Source organism: Tachypleus tridentatus, chromosome 3 (assembly GCF_004210375.1).
Source record: "Tachypleus tridentatus isolate NWPU-2018 chromosome 3, ASM421037v1, whole genome shotgun sequence".
Taxonomy (NCBI): Eukaryota; Metazoa; Arthropoda; class Merostomata; order Xiphosura; family Limulidae; genus Tachypleus; species Tachypleus tridentatus.
This window is the reverse complement of record NC_134827.1, coordinates 98,191,980-98,218,251: the sequence shown is the minus strand read 5'-3', so window position 1 is coordinate 98,218,251 and position 26,272 is coordinate 98,191,980. Positions and strand designations below refer to the sequence as shown.

The 26,272-nt window shown below is 33.9% G+C and overlaps 1 protein-coding gene across 2 annotated transcripts in view; it reads right to left on the bottom strand.

Moving 5' to 3' along the window:
- Positions 1-26,272, bottom strand: part of LOC143247568 (uncharacterized) — a 48,526-nt gene that overhangs the window by 13,163 nt on the left and 9,091 nt on the right. For both annotated transcript variants that reach the window (XM_076495849.1, XM_076495848.1), the window contains exons 4-11: positions 22,156-25,227; positions 16,887-16,976; positions 15,008-15,185; positions 5,543-5,734; positions 5,087-5,269; positions 3,824-3,979; positions 1,255-1,384; positions 244-311 (exon numbers count right to left, since the gene is read on the bottom strand). In XM_076495849.1, coding sequence (XP_076351964.1) covers positions 244-311; positions 1,255-1,384; positions 3,824-3,979; positions 5,087-5,269; positions 5,543-5,734; positions 15,008-15,185; positions 16,887-16,976; positions 22,156-25,227 — 4,069 coding nt within the window. The remainder of the gene's footprint in view (positions 1-243; positions 312-1,254; positions 1,385-3,823; positions 3,980-5,086; positions 5,270-5,542; positions 5,735-15,007; positions 15,186-16,886; positions 16,977-22,155; positions 25,228-26,272) is intronic.

The following is a 26,272-nucleotide window of genomic DNA, read 5'->3' as shown; positions in this document are numbered from 1 at the left end:
GAAGCAAAAGTGTTGATAAATAAAATACAATGTCTAGGTTCTTCCTCAACACCTAACACACAGAAGTAACATCAACCATGAAATTTATTCTATTAATACATGCATTCACATGTGATAATAATCCATGCAGATAGAAAATTACAATTAAATAAGAACTTGTTTTGTGTCAAATATCCACAGCTGGCAGTAATGGTTCTTTATCATTCAGAAGAAATGGCATTTCACCCTGAATCAAAACCTCACCTGCAGTAAGCTTGATAGCTGTGGTGGTGGTGCTGTTGGCTTTTCAAATTCAATCACAATAACTGCAGCTGAAACGTGAAAATACTGCATAAAGTTTCGATTTAAAAAAATTATACCAGTAGATAATTTGATGGGTGTGATTCTCACATTTTTGTTTACCTTACATTGTTTCAATGAATTCAGTCAAATATCACCAGTTTTCAACTTAAGTAGCAGTTGTAATTAAAATTGCATGGCTTTATTATTTAAGAATATACATGTTGTGATTATTGTCAGAGAGGAAAACATTGTCATGCTTTGGTTGTTTCTGCAAATGTAACAAAACAGACAAATTAATTTTGGGATATTATTTTCAGAGATTAAAATGATAAGAACCCAGTAATACAAAAGTTTATTTTTGCAGAACAAATACACTATTGGAAATGCAAATTGGAATTCAAGTTTAGTAAATTACTACAATATTGTTTTTATCTATTATTTAAAGAAAATCTTATTTACTTTTTTCAGGGTGCTAAATGGAAAATGTGTGTAAATACTATTTTAGTCATAAACCTAACTTTGAGCTTCCTGAGAACATATAAAGTAGTAAATACAAAAAGCAGTAAATGCAGCATTTTAACACTTTCCATTTTTAAAATGGAAGACGTACTCACAGATTACTGGGGACTCGAAATACATTTCAAACTTGTTTCACACTATTTAATGCTCATAAAAAATAATAAAAAAACAACTAAGAACCATACTGCTATTTAAATTTCACAAATTTGAATAAGAGGTTTTATTTCTTCTGGTTTTAAAACAAAAAATTTTCACACAGACAATTTTCTTACATGAAAATGTTTTCAAAGTTTAGTGTTGTAAAATATTTTTAAAGCTCAATATATGAAGTAAAACTGATGAAGTAGGATATTTAACATCAACATGACATCTCATAAAAAGTATAAAAACTTCAAATACAAAAAAGCTTTATAAGCTCCACTAAGATTTAAATATATATAAAACAAATCCTACAATCTTTGATTTTCTTCTGAGATTCTGGAGGCAGAAGATTCCAGTTTGAACAATGGACCACAAGGTTTGCATGTTGGATCAGAAACCGTTCACACAGTCTTTGAAGATGATGGAGATGTTTGATAAAATTCTGTAAACATTTCACATATGTTTAATTCTTTATCAACAACATTTATTACATACTACACTCAGACAAAAACAGAAAAATACAACTCAAGTTGATGAAACTTCTCTTATAATTCTGTGAAGTACATACCTACTTTTTAACCCAACTTGAGCTCAATAATTCAAACCGTAACATGTTATTTACAAGTTTTATCATTTCATTATTCATAACATACAATGTAATAAATCAATACTACAGTTGTAACCTCATCATAACATACAATGTAATAAATCAATACTACAGTTGTAACCTCTTCATAACATACAGTGTGCTATGTCAATACTACAGTTGTAACCTCTTCATAACATACAGTGTGCTATGTCAATACTACAGTTGTAACCTCTTCATAACACACAATGTAATATGTCAATACTACAGTTGTAACCTCTTCATAACACACAATGTAATATGTCAATACTACAGTTGTAACCTCATCATAACACACAATGTAATAGGTCAATACTACAGTTGTAACCTCTTCATAACATACAGTGTAATATGTCAATACTACAGTTGTAACCTCATCATAACACACAATGTAATAGGTCAATACTACAGTTGTAACCTCTTCATAACATACAGTGTAATATGTCAATACTACAGTTGTAACCTCATCATAACACACAATGTAACAGGTTAATACTACAGTTGTAACCTCATCATAACACACAATGTAATAGGTTAATACTACATATTTTTATTAAAGATTTGTTTGTGAAAATACTATTTGTTTCATTACTAGCCTGAGGCCAAAGTGATTTTCTGTTATGATTAAAAACTATTCTTCACCTTAAAAATCTCAGAATTATCTGAATAATCTTTAAAATCTCCTAAATACATTTCAAATGTTTGTTTTCAGTAAGATTTTATATTTTATGTTATTTTTTATACTCTAACTATATGGGATCTGTCATTTGACCAACCTTGTAACCATCATAAAAAATTAGGAAAGAAGAATAAATTATGCATTTTTCATGCTAGAATGACTACATATTATAACACAAAAATACAAATGTTTAGTCTAAGTAGCTTAAGTCTCATAATGCTATATATTTCTTATATTGACCTTACAGTCACATCTAGCTAACATTACACAACTTCACTGATGCAGTGCACATGCACTAAGGTCACATATCCAGTAATATAAAACTGACCTTTAGACTTCTCTGTGTTTTAGTGGACTACTATTTTGTAATACAGTCACTTTTCAATTATTATACACCATATGTTTACAGATTATTACTGTAGAAATAAATTATTAAATTTATTTTTCTTAAAATATAGAACAATAAGTCAAGAAATGAAGCAAACAATTATCTCTTCTTGCTACAACCTTTGCACTCAGTCGCTACTGAACACAGTGCCTTTAAAATTTTGCACATGGAGGATATCAAACAAAAATCTGTTTGCAGGTTTTACACATACAGTTGAATAGCCAAAAAATTATATATAACTACACTGATACCATAAAATTCCAATATAATTTATTAAGCTTGGTAACTAAAGCTTATGTAGATTTTTAAAAAATATCAGGCTTTGAGCAGACTAAAAACAACACTTACCTCATTGAAAACTTGTATTTAAAACCTTCTTAGCCTTTTCACAGATTAAAATGGCTGAGAAAACCCCTTAGAGGACATTCTAAGCTACTGATTGTTTATTCACATGCAATATACTGTGGTAAGAGTATACAAGACACTGTTTCAAAAAACAGAAAGAATTGAACAGGGTCACTGTGTGATTCAGTACATGAACCAAATCTCAGTAACATAAAAAGATACGAGGTTCTAATTTTTTATTCTAGCTTGATAATATTAGTAACTTAAGTTTTTAATTTGTATGAAAGTATAGACTTAGTATTTTGACATCACAAATATTTAATTTTAAACAGTGCTGCATTTAACATACCATGTGACTCACTAAAATCTATATTTAGATATGTTATTTTAATATTTACTTTTAAACTAAGAAGTTAACTCATATATAATATTAAAGTTTGAATTATAATCTACAATTTCATTCCAAACTTATTGATATAAATTCATAAATAGTCATCCAATAAAAGTTTGAATGCAAGTCAACAAATGCGATGACATAGCCTTCGAACCCTAAATGATCGTGAAAGGGTTAACTAATGGGCATCAGAGAACCTGATAACAACAGCTGTTTAACAAAAATTGACACATTATCAAGTAACTATTCTAAGTATACAACAAGAATGATCTAACCTATGTTCAGTCCCTAATTCCTGGGACTTGTGTGATTTTGTCAAGAGGAGGAGATGAATCAATTGTACACCTACCTGATGGCCATCAGTGGACCTGAATACTACAGCAGTTCAACTGCACTACGATAACACATTATCAAGTAGCTATTCTATGTACACAGCACGAATGATCTAACCTGCGTCCAATCTCCTAATCCCTGGGAGTTCTGTGACTCTGCCACGAGGAGCAAATGACCTAACTGTACATAGGTACTGCAAGCAACATTTGGAGATAACTTTCCTACTGCTGCAGAGATATTGTCCTCTACAGCTGTCACATTCCAACTCCGACCCTTAAACCAAAAACATCTATAAAACACTTGATGCTTTCAGTGTAAGTTTTACTGTGCAATATTAGTAACATTCCTTTTTGTAATTTAAATAAATACATTTTCTTCTAAGGTCATTCTTAGAAGAATTCATAAAAACTTAAGAGAATAGTTAAAATACGCTTTGCAACACTTTAAAAGTGGATTAAAATAGATCAAATACGAATTCACAAGTTCAAAAAAAATATACAATTTATTTCCATAAAATAAAATTTTACAAAATTATTTGTAAAAACTGATTCTGACAATAAAAATATGATGTAAGTTGGTTTACTGATTAATACAAATTTCATATTCTGTTATTTTGTCACCTACTAGTAGTTATAACTAAGTTATTTTATTTTTCACTGTATGAATATAAACAAAAATTAAATGAACTGCCTGATCTAACAGACTCTGAAACCTTCTAAACTGTTTCAAATAAGAATACATTTACTTTTAAGAAATCAAGAATTTCAAAATAAGCCAAGCACTAACCTTCATGGACAACTTTTATTTCATACAAAAAATGAAAACACACATTCCTGTTTAATTTTTAAGAGGTAACCACTAAACTTATGAACAATACGCAGTTTTGAAATAGTTATTTGTGGGATAATAGATTGATTTCTGTACAATGTTTCATTTCAAACAGTAAGAGATGACCAGGTACACATCACTATTATTTTATCTATGATAATAATTCCAAACTATACAATAAGAAGTACATTTTGTGTCCAACAAGTCAATTAGATGCAATAACAGTTATAAAACTTAATGCAGAATTGGCACAGGAAAGGCCAAAGTGTATTTCAGAATTCATCCACCATGTTAAAAACAGGTAACATCAAGAGGGTGATTCACATCACGTAATGAGTTGGTTTGTTGCAGTATACAAACTGTGAACCACAAATATTGAGGAAAATGAACTGTTGGAGACTGGAGTGTTTTTCAATAAATTAAAGAGTTCCTTGAACAAATTGTGAAGCACAAACAGTGAGAAAAGTGAAGTATTGAAGAGTGGAACATTTGTCAGCAGTTTAAAGTTAACTTTCTAAAAATTAATGAAAAGAGAAACATAAAATATCTTACCTTTCCTAAAGCTAAAAATCCATCACTAGTCAACACTTTATCAAAATTGAGAGCTGTGAATCTTATAGAATCTTCAATAAGACGTGTCACTAAGCCAAAAACTGGTTCAGTCCACTTAAAGGGAGGAAGTGAAGTCATCAGACGATCACAACTAAGTAGCATCTCTACTGTCGTTTCAACCGACTGGGGGAAAAAAAAGCAGTCCTCTAATAAGGCATAGTTTCTTCAAGTTCAGGTTACATTTAAAACAGCAACATTTAAATTCTACAATATTATACACCACACTGCCACTGTCTTTCCCTACTAATAGAAAACGAAAAGAGAAACTACAAAACATCTACTAATCATCATTTTTATACTCTTCACATAAATATTATCAAAATAGTACAAACAAAATAATTTTATTTGTAAGCAAAATACATAAATTTCTAATCTAAAAAGTAATGAAATACTCACTAAATTCTGAAGAGCACTTTTGTAACATTTCTCGAGGAATTCATTCGGAAGAGAAGCAAATGCTTTTTGTGTCCATATCCTGACAAAATACTTCCCGATCCAATGAATGGCCTTGTTCTGTAGCTCCTGTAACCCACACGTGGCTGTGAGGGGCAAACATTCTGCTACTCCAACAATACAATGATTACAAGGCTAATTGGAAAACAAAAGTAAAAAATGATCCACAAAATATCCTAAAAGGCCTAAAATATCTCAACAACAAAAGAGTACATGTTTTTGTGTAATTAGGCAATAAAATACAAAACCATTCTGTTACTGCTGATCAAAGAAATACAGAACCTTCTTTGTCTTGAAAACCTTTACAGTTAATTGAATGAAGAACACTTCAAAAACAATTTGTCTTTTACAGTTTCCACCAAAGAATGTGAAAATTAAAACCTAACCTGGTGACATAAATATCACAATATTGGGAAAGTCAAAGTTATTTACAGATTCTTAAAATTTATAAAGTGCAGTATCATAAAAATACAGTTTTATTATTTCTAATGAATTCTTTTCTGCATATGACAGTTTTTTTTACTCTTTCTCAAAAGCTGTTCTGCTGTTCCATGATTTCCATGTTACATGTAGCAGCTGTTCTACTGTTCCATGATCTTCATGTTACATGTAGCAGCTGTTCTACTGTTCCATGAATTCCATGTTACATGTAGCAGCTGTTCTACTGTTCCATTATTTCCATGTTACATGTAGCAGCTGTTCTACTGTTCCATGATTTCTATGTTACATGTAGCAGCTGTTCTACTGTTCCATGATTTCCATGTTACATGTAGCAGCTGTTTTACTGTTCCATGATTTCCATGTTACATGTAGCAGCTGTTCTACTGTTCCATGATTTCCATGTTACATGTAGCAGCTGTTCTACTGTTCCATGATTTCCATGTTACATGTAGCAGCTGTTCTACTGTTCCATGATTTCCATGTTACACGTAGCAGCTGTTCTACTGTTCCATGATTTCCATGTTACATGTAGCACTTTTGCTATTAACCATCTTGATTTAAATTTGTGTATCAGTTAGTCATTCAGTTTTACTGCTCATAAAGTTTTTTCCAAAAAAATTCTATCCAAAGTTCATTATTTAAGTAGAAATACCTGTGGCAAATTTATAAATATAATATTTCCAATTTACTTCCAAGTTCTTGGATGTTTGTTTCTCATACTTGTATATCATTTTATTTCTTGAGTTTTAGTATACTTTTAGTTTAAATTTAAATTTTTTTGAATTCATACTGCTACTTGAATCATGAAAAGTCTTTCTTTGTCGAGTAACTTTCAGCCTATCAACAAACACATCTGTCAAAAATCTATTTTGAGTTACAATTCTTCTTCTGCCTTCTATCATATTATGAAAAAATTTCTTCACTTGACAAACTAGCCTTTATAACCCTCAGTTCGAACTAAACATTTAGCATGCACAGCTTGTGTGACAAATCTCTACCGACAGGAGCATGACACACACTACCAGAGCAGCTGGGTCCCTTTGTATTACATTTTGAGTACCTCACTTTTGGTGTGTTTTGATACACTCAAAGTGAACAGGTGGAGGTAGTGGTGTTACAGAGAAAGCAAGAGACTCACCAAAGAAAGCAACCATGGAATGTTCAATAAGTGTGCACATGAAATGAAAGAAATCCCACATGAGAGGGACCCCGTCAATACCAATTCAGGAAAAGGTATGCCCTTTGCCCCTAATGAAATGAAGTATCATGAAATAGGCAGCACAAAGGACCAAATCATTGATGAAAAAAGGTCTTGGGAAACATTAGAATGATTTTCTTCCCAACTCAGCCCAAAACGACTAGAGGAGGTTCCACATCCCATCCATGACTAAAAATGACCAAATGACTAAAAAGAATATATACAATAGAGCACAGCCAGACACACAGACTGAGAACAGCATATACATGAATCCAAATCACATGTAAACACAGTACTATATATACTTTTTTTTTTTACTTGTAGTGGTAAGTAAATTAAAACAAAATCAAAATGAAGGACTGCATTAAAAACATCAAATCCAAACCTCTGAATAATTATATTAGTTGATTACAACTAAAAACAAACTGAAACAAAATTAAAAAAGACTGCATTCATTGAAAGGATTGCAGGTTACAAGTGATAATGTGGGATATAAAATTCAACCTTAGTTTCAGAGGTGACTGTGGAAGTAGCACCCGCATTGTGGTGGGGATACATTGTCTATCAGTCTTAAACTCAGTTTGCTATGCTCACATAAAAAAAATAAAATAAAGGAATAGCAATAGAATTTAAAATCAAAATAATACGTATAGAAATAGAAATTAGGAAAGCAAGATGTGGTTGCTCAAGCCCACATCATCCCACATCTATATAACCCTTCACTACCTGCAAACAGTTGTAGGAAGGTGACTGCTCTCCAAAACACATTAGGAGCCAAAGCAAACCTGAATGGAAAATCCCAGAACTAGAACACACTCCTCATAAAGTGATGCAGTGAAAAAGGCTGGGTCTGACTGAGATGGGAATTAAAGAAAATCCTCAAACAAACCAGATATTACAAAGAGGACTTCACCACCTTGAACAGACAATCTATCCAAGCCATCTCTTCAAGGAAGAAATTAGTGTGGAGGAAACATTTCAAATGGGAAGTAGTAAGAAAAAGTTAGTCATCAATGTAATGATGAATCCAGAGTTCCAACAAATAATGATGTCAAGTGAAGGCCCTGACTACTTGACAAAACACGTAAGGAGCTGAAGCAAGTTTCAAATGGAAAAGCCCATAACTGGAACATACCCCTCATTAATAAACCCAGAAAACAAAGTTATGAAAGATATGAAGGTACAGGAAGATATGCATCTACCACATCAAACTTGTTCATCCACAGAACTGGAGTGAAACCCCAACAAAAAGACAGAAAAGATTCCACAGAGAAATGACAGAAATCAAAAAATGATTGAAATAGAAAAGTTCAATAACAGGTCTCCAAACCCTTATTTTCTTAAGGACTACAAAAAGTAAAAAATAAAAACCTGGTCAAACTGGAATTATGGGCTCTATAGCATCCTTGAGAAGAAGCTCTCTTGCATCCTCAGACAGAAGAAGACAAAAAAAAACATATCTAATGGTGAAGAGAAAAGAATGGGAGATAAAAAAAGGGAAAGGAGACCAAAAGTGAAGATAGAGATCCCCATTAAATCCTGGAGAACCCATTAATTTATAGGGAAGGTCTCCCAAATGTACACAAAAGAGTGAATACTGGTCCATGGAGGACCTGCCCCACTGGTCAGTCACTGATAACATTCATGACAGGTACAGGAAAGAGGAGGATGAGACATGGGTAAAGGATCAGGTGTGGATCAAGGAGGATAGAAGACAACAATAAAATCAGGAGAAGTGGAAGGTTGGACCAGGGATCACAGGTAATTATGCAACTTGGTAATATTCACTGAGGACTAAAAAAAATTGGATGCAGATTTCAAATACAGTGTCATGTAATCATGCTGCAACCCATAATTCTCTGAGGGAAGATGAGCAAACAAATCCCAAGCCAGAAAATCATCCCTTCCCAAGGAGTCCCAACAACACATAAGCCAGTTAAGCAGACAAGAGAGCCTCACTAAAGTTCTCACCAGTTGGGTGATCAAATGCATGTGTGTGTGTGTACAAAAATAAGTAGAAGAAATATTCAGAATAAGGCAATCATCATATAATAGTCAATGCCAAGGTAATGAAAAAGACCTGTAAATAGTTTAACAACTTAATAAAAACACATGGAGCAAAGGACAGGTCAAAGAATATGGCAGTGAAACAATAAGCCCCTAAACCACTTTTTGACAGCAAAAGAAAAAAAAAAAGATGACCTTTGTCATTCAATGGCCTTGATCAAAGAAGCTTCCATAACACTCTCTCTTTTTTTCTTGGTTTCAGGAACCACAGGCAGTTAAATCTCACCGCTACAGAATTCAGGATCAGGGTGAATATCCCGTTGGCGGCAAAAGTGCATGCAAACGGTTTTAGAGAGAGAGAAATTAAACCCATTTGCCATGGTCCACTTCAGTACACGATCGAGAGGAGATTGTAGTTGCCGCTCAATATATCTCACGTTCGAGAAATGACATAAGATGTGAAAGTTGTCGACATAGAACCCGTTTGCAACAGTGAGAGGAAATTGTTCAGTTATGGTATTAATCTTTATACTGAAAAGTGTAACACTCAAAACACAGCCCTGAGTGACTCCAGGTTCCTGTAGAAAAGTATGGGAAAGTGTCAAGAACTTAGAATGTCATGTCCATTAAAAATTTTTAATAAAAATGGGTAAATGGCCACGTAACCCATATATATGGTCTCACAAAATGCCATACCTCCATATTGTGTCATAAGTCTTAATGTCAAAGAATATTGATACAAGATGTTGTCATTTGAGAAATGCTTCTCTGATTGACATTTCAAGTCGTATCATGTAGTCCGTGGTGCTGTCGTTGAAATCCACATTGGGTGGGCAAGAGGAGGTTGTTTGATTCAAGAAACCAAACAAGACAAGCATAACCATCCTCTCTAAGGTTTTACAGAGACAGCTCATCAAAGCAATTAGATGGTAGTTTGAAGGAATCTTTGGATATTTCCCAGGCTTAGAGAAAGGTAAGATAATAGCCTGGTGCCAGGCATTAGGAAAAACATTCTCCTGCCAGATCCTGTTAAAAACAATTAGAAGAATATCAAAAGAAGCAGGAGATAGATGGTGCAGTATGTCACAGTGTACATCATCTGATCCAACAGATGTACTGCCAGACTGATGAAGGGCCAGTTTCAGTTCCACCAGTGTAAAGGGACGATTATTGTCATAGAGACAGTCAGTTCGAAAGGAAAGAGGTGAATGCTCTGCCTGAATCTTGATGGCTAAAAGGTGGAGGATGAAGCAGAAGTGCTATATACCCGGAAAAAGCTCTCACCTAGAGTATCGGCAATGCTACGGACATCAGCTACTTCTTGGCCATCAGAGAGTAAGATCGAGAGGGGACAAAATTGTAGTGCCTACTGACCTTTCAAACCCTGTCCCATATGACTTTGGAACTGATGGTAGAAGATATGCCAGTTGTGAACTTAATCCAAAATTCCTTCTGGCTTTGAAATTTTACCCACCTAGCATGTGCACTGGCCCAGTGGAAAGCGATGCGGTTTGAAAGTGTGGAATATCTACGGAAAGTATCTCAGGCCCGTTTTAGAGTCTTCCGTGCCATGTGGCAGGCAGGATTCCACCACGGATTAGGATATAGTGGAAAACGTGTCAAGGTTTAAGAAATCATTTAGCAGCTGCTTGTATAATACAATCAGTTACTGCTGCCACATAGTCGTCTATTGATGGCTGAGAGATGATGGAAGGATCAAGTTCTGCGAGAGCAGTGAAAGTGGACCAGTCTGCCTGATCCAGCTTCAACTGGGGCATGCGGGTTGGGTGGCATCAACCACGACCAGTCTCTCTCAAAATTATAGGAAAATGTTCACTGCCTCGTGGATTATTGTCAACCCTCCATGAAAAATGTGAGAATAATGAAGTGGAGCAAACTGAGAGATCAATAGCAGTAAAGGACTGACTAGGTGTATGGAAATAAGTAGAATCAGTACTGAAGAGAGAAAGGTTGTTATCAGAGAGCATATGCTCTACAGAGTGACCTCTTCCATCAATATCAGCACTTCCCAGAGGGGATGATGTACATTAAAGTCCCCAAGGATTAGAAAGGGAGATGGCAACTGTTCAATGAGAGCATCAAGATCTGATTGATCATATGTCTCTCCAGGTGACAGGTAGAGAGAACAAACAATGATGGTATGACCCAAGGAAACACGGATGGCTACGGCCTCCAAGGGTGTGTTGTGTGACAAAGACAGGGTGGGCACATGCTGATCACCCATCAGTGCCACCCCTCCATGTACTCATCCATCACACAGCCTGTTATTTCTGTACAAAGAAAACTGCCGAAAGGTGACTGTATCGGAAGGTTTCAGAAATGTTTCCTGTGAGGAAAGACATACAGGATGGCAGGAAGCAATCAGCGTTTGGTGTCATCTAGATTAGAATGTAAATCTCAACAGTTCCATTGTATCAAGGTGGTCATTTTTAATGATGTGTAGGTGAATTGGCTGGAGAACCCTTCTGTTCATGACCACGTCTTTTTTCCTTACTGTCCTTATTCAGAGGAGGTCTATTAACCTCCATGGATCCTGCCCTGGGTTGATTGGACAGGTCTTTGTTGTTGGAAGGGGATTCCAGTGACTAAGAATGCAAATGAATGATTGTTTTGCATCTTGGGGTGGGAGAAAAAGCTGTATCCGAAGAAATGTCTGGACCTGGAACCAAAGGATGTGGATCTTGGGGTTTGTTGGAATGTATGCAATGAACAGAGATGGGTGTAGAAGTTGATTCATCAACTTTTTTAACCATGGAGGTCAAAAGGCTTTTCATTTGTTTTGAGAACGATTCTCTTGGAGACACAGAGAGATCTGTCTGCACTCTCGCTGTAGTTGTGGAATGAAGGGCAGCAGCATATGTCTGAGATGAAGTGGTAGACAGCAATTTCCGAGCCTCAGGATAACTAATGCTACGAGTCATTTTCAAATGCTGCACCTCTTTTTCCTCCAACCATTGTGGGTCTGTTTCACACTCATAGGCATCGAGATCCTTGCCACCACAACAAACACGTGTCAGGGAACCACGACATGACATCTTTGAGTGACCGAACCTCTGACACTGGAAACATCAGAGAGGGTTCGGAATGTACGGCCGTACCCTGCAATTTAGATAACATTCCTTGATGGTCGCAAGTGCACGTGGTGATTTAAATATCAAAACGAGGATATCTGTCAGCAATGTAACTCCATCTTTGCGATTGGAGATGCACCTCACTGCAGAAACTCCTTGAGTAAAAAAACCAGTGATAATCTCTGACTCAGGGACGTTCTTCAAATCCCTCTCAACAATAATTCCTCCTGATGAATTCAAAGTAGCATGAGGTATAACCTCAATAGGTATATCCCAATTGCCTTTGAATTCAAGAGGAGTTCATTGTGTTGGGATGTGGATGCTTCAACCAATGTTTCCAGATCAAAGCTTCTTTACTGACTTTGGAGAGCCAGCAAATCCCTCCAGACCCTTCTGAATAAAAAAGGGGGACATTTGACCTAAAGGTTTCTCTGAAAGAGAATGTAGGATGAGAAAATGAGGTACAACTGGTTGTACAGATGTTGAAGATTGCTTATTAGAGTCTTCAAGACATGGTCGTTTACTTATTGACTGTTTTTTCACTATTGTATTTAAGTTTTTATTTGGATGATCCAGAGGAAAAAAGAAAATTTTGGTGCCCACTGACCCCACCCACCATGGAGACCTACGAGGGGATGCACTACAATGTCAAGCAAAGACACTGCAGCAACTCCAGGGTTTTGTGAGCACTATACCCAAACACCAGCAACAGACACAATGTCCACAACACCTGTTGAGAACTTCCAACACTGGTACTTGGTTGACCCTAGCCCAAGTGGACCAGCCACCCAAAAACTGCCTGTCTACAGGAATTCAAGGCCAAAGTGGTGTGTTAGGGTTGGACCCCTCAACCACCAGGATCCTCTCCTCCCCTTCACGGGTTGCCACACATGGCAAACACATGAGTGGATGTTTAGATCCCAGAGGAGGTAACCTGAAAGAACAGAACCTTCCCTGGGAGGTCCCTTCACCATGTACAGGAATCCACACCAAGGGGGGACCTGTTGAAACCAAGGTTCCATAGAAGAACAAGTAATCAGTGGTGAACCACAAGAAAGTTCAGAGAGAGGATTCATCCAGAATAAAAAAAAAATCAAGGAGCAGATCAAAGAGACTTACCCTGCTTACTTTAATGTTAGATCACTGAAAGTAAATAGTAAGAAAGTATTATTGGTCTATGTTATGGATATCAAGTAAAATGCAAACAATGAAGGCAATGCAGGAGAATGAACATTTCTCACTAAAAGAAGTACAGCTACCAAAAGAAAAAACTGGATGCCAAAACCATAATAAAACTCTCACTGTATGGAACACAAAGTAGGTACATGATCCTGATTAAAGGAATCAGAAGAATGACAACACCTAATAACTGTGCAGAAAAAGAGAGTATCAAAAGAAGGCAAATGATACCTTGCAAGACAGAAAACTAATAAGTGGTACAAAATAAAAGACCATATGGAATACTCACACAGACACACACAAAATAACTATTCTAAGGTTTATGAACTTAGAAATATGAGTTATATAATATTTTTAAAAGCATCAACGAAATCCTGAATATCATAATAAGGGTTCAGGTACTGAATTTTCTAGCAAGATACAAGCACCCTTGAGCATAACAGAAACTGGTTCATGGTTTGAGATAGAACATACCCAAGGGAAAAGAGAAATTAGGCCAGTGAAAGCTTTTACAAGCAAAAAAAGGCCTGAGGAAAAAATTGATAGTCTAAAATCATTAATTTTGTAAACTGAGTATTCATCACATGATCATGTAACCCACCATGGACAACAACAGACAAATTAGTGTTATTGGTGTAAGTATGTTGATCAATACGGTCACGGGTTTATCCTGCATGCTGGAAGCAAGTTCTGTGAGTAAAACCTTTAAAACAAGTTGTAGAAGTTTTGATACTGATGAAAATATTTACATCAGAATTAATGATGAATTTCAAATTTATTAGGGAAAAGTAAGCAATATGACTATTAACAAAAACATCTGGATTATGAATAGACAGCATAGTTTAATACATATTCTCCTGAAACAGGCACAGTACATCATATGGAAGGTAGGACAGAAAAGAGCAACTATGGATAAGTTGACACATGTGCTACTTTGTGTATGTTTGTTTGTTTTTAAATTTTATGCAAAGCTACACAAGGGCTATCTATACTAATCAATCCTAATTTAGCAGTTTAAGACTAGAAGGAAGGCAGCTAGTCATCACCACCCACTACCAACTCTTGGGATGCTAATGAATTTTACTAATGAATAGTTGGATTGACTGTCACATTACAACACCCCCACAGCTGAAAGTGAGAGCATGTTTGGTGTGATGGGGATTCAAACCCGCAACCCTCAGATCACAAGTCAAGTGCCTAGTCACCTGGTCATGCCAGGCCACTATGTTTTGTCATGGGCATTCAAAACTTTAGACACATCTGTCGACAACTTGAAAACAACTCGGCAAGGAGATTCTCTTCACACTTCAAAGATAAGTTTGGTTTTTCTAAAACTCATTTTACTTTAAGAGAGTTTCAGTCCTGATCGTATTTACTGAAAAGTATTTATTGTCTGTAACTAACTCACTTGTCAAATGGCTTAGCCGTACAAAAATGAGCAGTGCCAAAGAGAAAGGTAAAAAAATAGCCTGAAAAGATAAGTATACACACCTTGTGAAAAAAGTGACAATAGTTCATTTTCAGGTTAAAAACTACCACTTCCTTCAAGCTATCCAGGGCTAACATATCTGAAAGTTGTGCTAATTCAACAATGTTGACATTCTTTGGGAAATTGATAGCTCCACTGTATATGTGACACAGAACAAAATGAACTGCTGAATAGCTATACCTAAACAAAACAATAAATATAGAAATATTATATTCTCACAGCATACTGATAAATATTTCCAGCATATTTAAGATGTTTTACTATCATGTATATGTAAAAAAAAACAACTTTATTTTAGTGTCCTGATTTTCCATTCCTTTCTTGTTTACTTTCAAAATGGTGGAAGTTATAATATCAATGTTTTCTTGAATCTTGCTACTAAAAACTTCCTCTAGAAACCTACCTGAAAGAGATTTGTTATTTCAAACTACACATATACCAATAGAAGACGTTAGGGGTATGTGAGTGTTTACGTATAACAGAGCCACACTGAGCTGACTGCTGTGTATACTGAGTGGAATCAAACCCCTTTAGCATTGTAAATAGGAAGATTTACAAGTGTCCTACTGGAGAACCATTACAGGTGTGTTCATTCTCCCAGTAACATCTGTGCACTATACAGAATTCAGGCTCTAGTTTTAGAAGTCACAAATTAGAAATTTCATTTAAAATGAAAACTATAATGTTTTAATTCAAAGTTCCTAACTCTAAAACATATAATATTACATGAATTAAACCACCTTTATATAAGTAATGAATACAAAACTTTTATCTTCAGGTACAGAATTGGTTACATTTGTTGTACATTAGTTAACACTTATTTTGTTTTCAACATGTCTAAGCTAGATAAACAAACAAATGATTACAAACTTTATAACAATATACTTAACTTCTACTATGAAGAATATGAAACATTTCACTAAAAATATTAGCAGCTATGAGTGCAAATTGAAACATATAAAGCAGTTCTGGAAGTTGTGTTCCCATAACCAAAAGTATCATAATATTAAAAATATATTTTAAATCATAATATGATAATGACCTCAAAAATGGATTTTTAATTGTTTGTAATGAAGAAAGATAATTTTGAAAATTTGGTTAAAAGTTTATTTATATACTATAAATATGTTCTACAGTGTAGAATAGTATTATTTCCCTATTGTCATAAACTTTAGACTTTAGTATCTTCGTTTAAACCAAAAACATTTCAAATGAAGTGTGAGATGATAACAAAAAATGTTTTTTGGAGTTACAAGGTCAGTTAATTTTTAAAATCATCAAATAATAAGACATGTTAAATGCTGATCCTGTAAATAAAGAAAAACCTAACAGAAAATTGAAGTTATAACAATCTTATTTATTCTAAAATGAATCTGTAACAGATAATATTTTACTATCTTTTTAAGATATTAAAAAGTAACTAGCCGGAAAAAATATATATTACATTATACATTAACGTCAGTGAAAGTAGTAGCAGATATAAGTTTCGATGATAAATATTAAAAGATACAACACTGATACTCTTCTGTACCATCGTTAATAAATGAACAGTACATAATGAATATAATTATCTCAGCTACTTGACAAGCATGGTATGAATCTTACAATCAAAACAAAGTGGACAGATTTAGTTCCACGTGGTTTTTCGTTTATTATGCATGAAATGGTAAAATAAACACTGGATTTACTGAATGTAAGAAGTAAAATTATCTTTACACACAATACGTTTATGCATCAAACTTCACTATGGTTACAGTTGTGGTAGTTGTTTACATGTTCAAGACATTTTTGAAGCTAACAACAGTAATAGGTATACATTAACCCAAAGGCAACTAAAGCCTGGATGGCAGTGTTCTTAATCAGTCACAAAAACAGTCTTACCCTTTCAAAGTGATGACATCATCTGCACTTTCCCTCCTGTCTCCTTTCAGTATGGCCTCAAAGTATTTACTCCGAGTCACCAAGATGCATCTATGACAATTAACATATATAAAGTAATTTAGTGATAATAAACTTTAGTTGTTACAGTAACAACTGCATGACTTTCCTTTCCATATAATGTACTATGTTTTAACTTGAGAAGATGAACAAATTTTCAAACCAAAGTTGATTAACTGTTTGCTTGAGAAGGTATAGAATTTTCTTATTTGATCTTTTTTGGTTAACTTTGCTAAAGTTGAGAAGAAAGTAAAACAGGTTAAAGAAGAAGATTACGAAAATCTAAGAGAAGTAAAGGTAAGAGACTCACAGAAAATCTAGGGCTCAGGAAGTAATGATACACAGTTTTATTTATAAAATCTAATGCTCTTAGAAGCCACTTGTCACCATTAACAAAAGCCTGTAGTAATATTTTCTAATTCTAGATATGTTCTTTTAGATTGTTTGGTAAAATTCTATGAAGTCCAGTTCACTTAACAAAGAGGAAAAAATTTTTTAACCAAAATTTGTACACTATAGTGAGAGATAGGCCTAAGTCACAAGTAATACTAAATAGTGAGTTGCTATATTTCCTTTCAAATCTATAGCACAAAGTCAAACAAATGTACAGAACTGAACTGATGACTGACCAACTGATTAACCAGTCAATAAAACACAGAAAAACGTTTGAGACATTATATCAAAGCTAGAAAATCTAGAAATTTCTAAACATCACACATCATCACTAAATAATGCCAAAATTCCTTTAAACAAACAATATAAAGTTTCTAAAAATGTTGAAAGACAGTTCGAAACAATATGAACGTCCAATAAAACAACAATAGTCACCTGAAATATAAAATATTATAATTAAAGATTTGCCAATATTTGTTTAGTTCCTGTATTTTTAGAAAATCTGTGAACTTTTAAAAGTTCATTTAAAGCTTTTATCTGTGAAAAGACAAAGAAAATAAATGCAAGTCCAATTACATGTAGGATGCTGAGCTCAGAAAGTTGTCAAAAGAATAATTTCACAGCAGTAATTGAAGGGCAAAGTATGATTTCTTTACAGTTTATGTTACTGCTAAATGTGAGCCAATGGGTATATTTATTCAGTTCAGCTCCTACAAAACACAATAATATTGTTACATGAGACTTTAAATTTGAGAAGCACAGTATTGTAAAAAATTCTTTGTGATAGAGAAGTTCCTGAGAAAAGGGAGAATTGTTCAATATATATTTTATTATTAACGTGTTAAAGAAACTACTCAGAAAACTGAGTTTTAAATGTTGTTTTCATTAATGAGAATGGTTAAGATGAGAATAATATTTAACAAATGATTTTATACAACATGACTTTATAATTTCTTTTTGTAACATCATAAAGAGTATACTAAAATCTATCCATCATACTACAGAAAATCTTCTAACTTTTAACAGTCTGTAAAAAACATATTTCAGTACACCCTCTCTGTTGTGGATATAAAATGAAAATAACATACAGATTTTAAGTGAAATGAAACTTGATGAAACCAATGAATGGTATTGGAGTCCATGAAGTACAGGGAATGTTAAAGTATTAAGTGTTAGACATAAAAAATAATTCAAAAATTAGAGTAACTCATCACATATAAGAAACAATAACATTGATGAAAAATACTGAGATTATAAACAATGTAATTGAGAATACCATTAAGAATTATGACAATAATGAGTTTCTGTATAATGCTATTGTAAATGTCAGTATAAATTATGACAAAATAAAGCCTTTGAAAAATGCTACTGTAAAAATCGTTAAGAATTATGAAAAACATGAGTCTGTGACATTGTAATATAATTAAGAATTATGACAAAAGTCTGTGACTTGATGTTTTTCATGTTTTAGAGTCTGTAGGTGGAGATGAAATTTTGAACCTATTGAATTTGCTTAACAGTAAAGAGATATAAATCTTCAATTTTATTAACCACTTTGCAGTCAGGCATTTTGAATTATTAACACTCAGGAAGATATGGCAAAGTGTTAAAAAACATTATGGTTGAATGATTTATTGTACATTTTACTGAAGAAAGATCATTAGTTTACAAGTAGAAATAGGTTCCACAGTCATCAGAGGCATAATTACTGTTGCATCTCATGATGACTGCAGTTTTACAATTTATTTACAATTGATGCACTAGTGAATCAAAACTCAAGAAAGTTTGAGACTTTATGTCAGAGCTGACAATCTAGAAATTTCTGGATATCACACAAGTGATATATATTCCTGTATATCCATATACAATCTCCAAGAACAGAAATACTATGCATATCAATAAGTACAATGTCACATACCTTGTAACTTGAGAACACTCGTGTGTTACTAGCCAAAATAGTGTCTGTTTCACTACACATCATGACAACTAAAGCTGAGGACTACAGATGGATCTGGATATATATTATCTCCAAAAATCGAAATATTGTACACATCAAATATGCCCATATACAATGTCTAAGAATAGTAATATTTTACATATCAAGTACATCCAAATATGATTTCCAGTAACAGACATATTGTAAGTACCAAGTACATCCATATTGAAGATAGATTTCTACAAGTAGAAATAGGTTCTACAGCCATCACATGCATAATTGTTGTTATATCTCATGATAATTACAGTTTTCGTTTTATATTTCTGACTTCGGATTTCTTCAAAGTTATCTTCCAAGAGCATTCACTGGATTGATCTGAGTTTTTGTTTCCTATATCAAATATCATCATCACAAATAGTGGTAAGGATGATAATTCCAGTGCTTGTTCTGATGTGCATCAACATACACTCATTTATCAAATTTATTCTTTTGCAAACAAGTCTGTTTCATGTCACATAGAGAAAGAAGACAAATCATCACCTCATCAGAATGGCACAACCACAATGATCACAGAAATACAATACACCCCAGCTTATGCTGCCTCTTGTTGCATGAAAAGGTAACTATATAAGTGGCATATGTCACAGGACTAAGACTAATAAAACTCTCAAAAACCACGTACCTCCTACTTGTACACCTTCTAGAAACACATTAAATAAGTCCATATGCTCCATGAGAATAAAATACAGCAGTTATACTATATACACCCATATATGATCCATGGAAATAGAAATATTGTACACAGCAAATATGCTCATATATGATTCCTGGGAATATAAACATACGGACTTATACGGACATATAGGACTTATACGTACAAATAATTCATTAAATTTGGAAGCTAACTATTTTGAACTTCAAATTTCTTAGACTAGCATATCACTTACAAGTTAAAACTGGTTGTCACACACAAACACACTTATAGGAGCGCAAGGCAGGCATTCTGTATCTTCAAATAAGTTACTACAAATGTTTAAAGTTTCTAATGTACAATTATCATTTGTAGTAATGTATATAATAACACGATCTACTAATGTCATTTATAAATTTTTGTGTTTACTAATTAGTAGTAATAAAAACATTTATAATGGCACAACATAAAATTAAAGTGGCAAACGAAAAGAAGAAGTGAGTTTGTTTGGTCTGCATTTTGTGCAAATCTACAAGGGCTATCTGTGCTAGCCATCCCTAATTTAGCAATGAAAGACTAGAGAGAAGGTAGCTAGTCATCACTGTCCACTGCCAACTCTTGGGGTACTCTTTTACCAATGAATAGCGAGATTGACTGTCACATTATAATGCCCCCATGACTGAATGGGCAAGCATGTTTGGTGGGACAGAGATTCAAACCCATGACTCTCAGATTGCTAGTCAAGTATCCTAACCACCTGGCCATGCCAGGTCATTAAGAAGCAAGTTAATGCAGGGTGTGAATAGAATGTTGAATACATGCTTAGTTTAACTTCATTATTAAAATACTCACTAAACAATATATGGACTCTTCAGTAGCCAATCAAAATATATACATATAAAACACTGTTTGTGTTATCCTCTTGGATACAGGTCTTGGCTTACTTGCACATGGATACAATATCAATGTATCTGCTCTTAATGCTAGGCTTCCTAACAATGTCTACTGCTTCCAACCTTTAAAATAAGGGCTACATTTGCCAAATTATAGGCCAAAATTAGCTAAATATAGGCCATTTTTAGCATAGTTTTTCTAGCTAATCTGTTGTATTCTAATGAGCTAAGTTCTATAGAACCAAATGCAAGTGTATTTTTTTCAAGCACAGTTTTCCACCTTCTTCCTAAAAAATAAGGATAACCTTTTAAACCTTGTAACTTAGGAAAATTCATGTCATTAGCCACAATCACTGTATGCTTCAATGCACATTATGACAACTAAGGTTTAGGACCAAGTTTTACATTTTTAATGAAGAGCAACAAATTATTTTCCTGTAAACAATCTTTTTTACAGGATGAAGTATTAAAAACAGGTTGCTAAGAACAATTGTAGGTTCTTCAGGCAATTATACAGGTTTAAAAGGTTAAGCTTCTAAGAAATAGGTTTTACAGGACAATAGAAGTCCTGTAAGTCAGTCAAGAAAATTTTTCTATAACATTTTGCTCCAAATGATCAACATTGTCTTCACTCCTTTAACTTTGTGTTTATAGTATTAAAATTACTCGAAACTTTTCAAAAACCTCTAAACAGAAGAGGGCCATATTGAGACCTTCATAGGTCTTAAGCACTGAAATGATTATGGTGCCCCATATGTACGTAATTTGAAATAAAACTAATACTAAACTGTAAAACGAATTTTTATCTTTCCAAATGAAACGAAACTCGGATGTATGCTGAAATTAAAATAGTCTGCCTATTGGACAATCCAGGACTGACACAGAGGGATGATAGCCCGTTTCACTGATTTTGGGCTCAACTGTTTGGAACTCAAATTCCCATTACAGAATATAAACAAAAATTTTTATTACCTACTCTAAATTTTGGCTCAATAAAAAATGTGCCTTCTCAATATTAACAAATTCCTGCAAAATTCTTAATTTTGTAGGGAAACTCTCAAGTCTATCACTGTCTATTACAAATTTTCAATTTCAAATTTGTTTGAGTGTAAACTACCTGCACAAATCAAATTACTTTAGCCAGGTACAATTCAAAATTCAAAAGAATTATAGTTAACTCACACATCTTATTAAACTATTTTTAAACATTTCCATTGTAGTATTATGTACACTACTGAGAAAACTTATACTTTAAGTACATTGTTTATATACATATTTAATACAGGCACAGTTACTTACTTGTGGGCCCTAATATCTTTATCTCCTACTCTGATAACAACATCAGAGTTTATTTCTTCCAAGAACATTCGGAGTAAGTCTTCACCCAGCTTAGAACAAACATCATAACCTTTATAGCTAGTTATTCCTTCTGTTTCTAAGCTGTGTCTGTCTTGTGAATAATCTTTGTCTAAAGTTTGGAAACTGATGGGTCCTAAAATAGATGAACTTACATCAGAGACTTCTGAGTAAATAGTCTCAGAATCATCTTCAACATCACAGACTGATGTCCAAGGAAGAGGAGGAGAACAGAGGAGACTTTTTTCCAAACTGTCAGCAGTGGTTTGTATAGATTCCCTTTGGTGATCAAAAGTCTGGTTTACCAAATGCAACTTCTCAACAGAACCCAACTGTTTCTCAACATTAACAAGTTCCTGTGAAGTTCTCAATTCTGATGATATTTTAGGCCAACTTTCCTGTTTATCAGAAATTTGAGAACCTAGATATTTTGCAGATATGTCTGCAGATTCATTTGAAGACTTGGATGTTAACAATTTTGTGGATGCATCTACAGCATCATCTGAAAACTTTGAAGTTATTGAATCTTTTAAAATTTTATCTGACACTTGTTCAATACGTGAAGTGAGATCTATCGTAGCTTCAGATGATCTTTTAGAGTTATCTTCAGTTTTTAAATCACTAGCACTTCTCATCTCTTCAACAGAAGGTAACTGCAAACCTGGTACCATATGTGACTTCTCATCTGTAGGTACAAGTTTTACTACTTCTTGCTCAAAAATACCTGTATTATCAAGCTTTGTACCAGAAATGACTAGCTCTTTAGCAGGGCTTCTCAATAACACCTCATTTGTGCAAATTAAGTTTTTTTGGCTCTGAGGTAAGGCTCGTTCAACACTTGTAAGTTGTTGTTGCTCTGAATTACCGTCATCTGCAAACTGGCTTGTTGCTTTAGTTAAATTTTTCAAGCTTGAATATTTTGTCTCAGAAGAAATTTCACTATTTATGCAGGAACTTTCTTTGAATGATTTCTTTTTTTCACATTTATTCTCAGTTTTTTCTTGGATTTTCTTAGTTTCAGCAATTTTCCATTGATTCTTGTCACCTTCATAACTACATTCTTTTGTGTCTCTCTGTTCAATTTTTTTTCCATTGGCTTCTTCTAAAGAATCCCTGCTGGGAGATCTCGAAGCCAGTACAGAACCACTTACAGGAAACTCTAAAGCAGCAACATCCTCTGGTTTTATCGAAGTTTTGACAACTACATGATCAGATGATAAACTCATTGGCTCTTGTTTTACTTGCTTACGTTTTGTTATTGGGCTCATTGGTAGCAAGTATGTCTGACATGTATTTCCAATCTTAACAGAAGCATCAGGTTCATTGTGTTGAGTCTCAGATTTACTTGTAATTTCTTCTTTCTTTTCTGACTGTAAATATGTTGACAGTGCAAGTTCCTGGTGCTTTACTGGACTTAAACATACTTGTTTTTCTTGTTGGTGAACCTTTTCACACAGTGATTCTTGAGACACTGTGGTAGCTTCACTGATAAGACTACCTTCTTCTACCCTTTCAATGTTTTGGTCAATAAGACTACTATACATTTCCTGTGCAGCTCTCACACTATCATTCATTTCTCCATCGATCTCAACAAACATGGATACAGACATCCGATTCTTCCTTTCTTTGTTCTTTTGTTGGGTTTCTTGTAATTTCTCAGCATCTTCTGAAGTAACAGAATCAAGATCTACATACATGTAACAAGAGTTAACCTTTTCAGACCGTGAACTCTTTTCGACAGTTTTTTCTTGAGGTATTACACTTTGTCTTTTAGTTTCAGCTACATATGAAGTATTCTGTAATTCTTGGGAGGAATCGTTTTGTGTATCACCACCACCACTAGGAGTAGCATCTATGTACATGTAAACACCTTGCTGTTTCTGATGTTTCTGTGTTTTACTTGTAACATTTTCCTGTGGAACAACACTTTTCATGTCAATATACATTGGAAACAGTGACCCTGAACATACTGAAGATGACATTGGTTTGTTTTCAGATATATCATCAATTACTTTTTCATTATGGGAAGATTTCATGCATGTACACGTCATGACTGATGACATTAGGGAAGAATGAATGTCTGTATCAGACATCAAAGACTGGGTTTGGGACATAAAACCAGAGTCAGTCATGCCTCCATCAACATGATGACCTGAAAAAGATCGTGCATGTGTAGTTATTGCACTAGGTTCATTAATTTCAACTCTATCTGTCAAAATATTTGTCTGCTCATGAAGGAAAAAGGACTCCTTTTTCTGCTCTGGTTTTAGTCTTGTGTCTAAACTGTCAGACATAGGAGCTTCCTCAGAAGTCAAGGTGTCATCTTCTTTTTCCTTCATAGATTCAGTTGATTTTTGGTGTTGAGAAGAATTCTTGAGTTCAAAAGTGTCACTTCTGGGTATATTGTAATTTCTAATCTGAGGAACATACAGTTTATCTTGTAAATTATCTACAGAAGATTCAATGTGGCTAGAGGACAGTATGGAGCTTTCAATGCTTTCCTTTAAATGTACCTCAGAAGACTTCTCCCTTGAAGTATACAATTCTTGAGAAGGTGCTTCAGCCAGATTCAACTCTTTACTACTTTCTCGCTCAGGTACACCGATTCTCCAAGCAGTGCAACTGTCATTGTTTAAAATATTACATTCTTTGACTAGCTTCTCACTGTCTTTGGTTTCCATGACTAGCTTTAAATCATGAAGTGAAGTCACATGGTGTATGTCTCTCTTTGATTCCTGTTCAGTGGCTGTTATTTTGAAAACTTCTTCAGGCAGACTAATGGCTTTTTTATCTGGAGACAGTGGACTACATGTAGGTGTTACATAAATATCACCATTTGATGATAAGCAGCCACTAGAAGCTACAACATTGTCTTGCTCATCAACTTTAAATGTGGAACTATCTTGTTGAATTGGAGAAACAGCACTACTCAACTTCTGAGCTTCTGAAGATTTCTTGCTCAACCAAACAGCCTCACATTCATATCTTCTGATGTCATCTTCTGAGTAAACCTTCCTTCATACATAAATTCACAAAATAAATTAGAGGTTCTGTAAAGTATTTATAATAATTAGTGTACTACACTACTTTAGAACAGAAGTCTCAAATTTATCCCAACTTTTCAATACACTTTCTTTAAAAGATGACTATAAAGACAAGGTTACGTAATAAAATGGCATCATAAAACATGCAACTTGTTACCTCAAAATCCATCACAGATACAATATAAATTTCTCATTGTATTTACAGAAATACTGAATACAAGGTCTAAAGAGGTCACCATTTCGTGATGATGAGAAACCCACATGAAGTAAAAATGTGTCTTAAGACAGCTAACCTTTTTGTTAATCTGAAGATGACTTAAGAAGGTTGAAATGTTGTTCTCTGCTTTATTTTGGTAAAAGTGTTAATATCAATACTAGCCATCTTGAGATACAGGTAATCATTTCATTGTAAAAGGCCATTGGTTAGGCCTCATTTAAAGAAGTTTGTTCAGTCTTTGGCTCCTTACATTAAAATTAACACTAAAGTGTCACAAAAAGTTAAAAGAATGATTACTTATATTATAAGCATAGGCTAAGATCTTTCAAATTATCTTATCTTGTACAAATTAAAAAGTTAGGATCTGATTAGTGAGTCCAAGATTATTAATAAAATTGATAATATTTATTCACTTATCATGTTTTTTTTCACATTTAATGGTAAGAATGGCAGGACAAGAAGAAATATAAATTTTGGCATAACACTAGTCATCTTCAGTTTGGACAATTTTACTGTTCTAACATGATGGTTACTCTCTGGAATAGATTGTCTTTAGATGTGGTTGATACAAATAACTCAACAAATGTTTAAATTATCAAAGCTGGATTTGAGTTTTTTATATAAATTGGATGGGACAAACTTGTTAAGTCAGCAGGACCCTTGTTGTCCTTTAAATGTTATGTTCAAATACAGATATAATTGTGACTGGTGCCCTTAAAGTTCTACTGGAAGTTAGTTCTATTGAATAATGACAACAGCAAATAATAGAAAACATGACAATGAAAACAGAACTGAATAC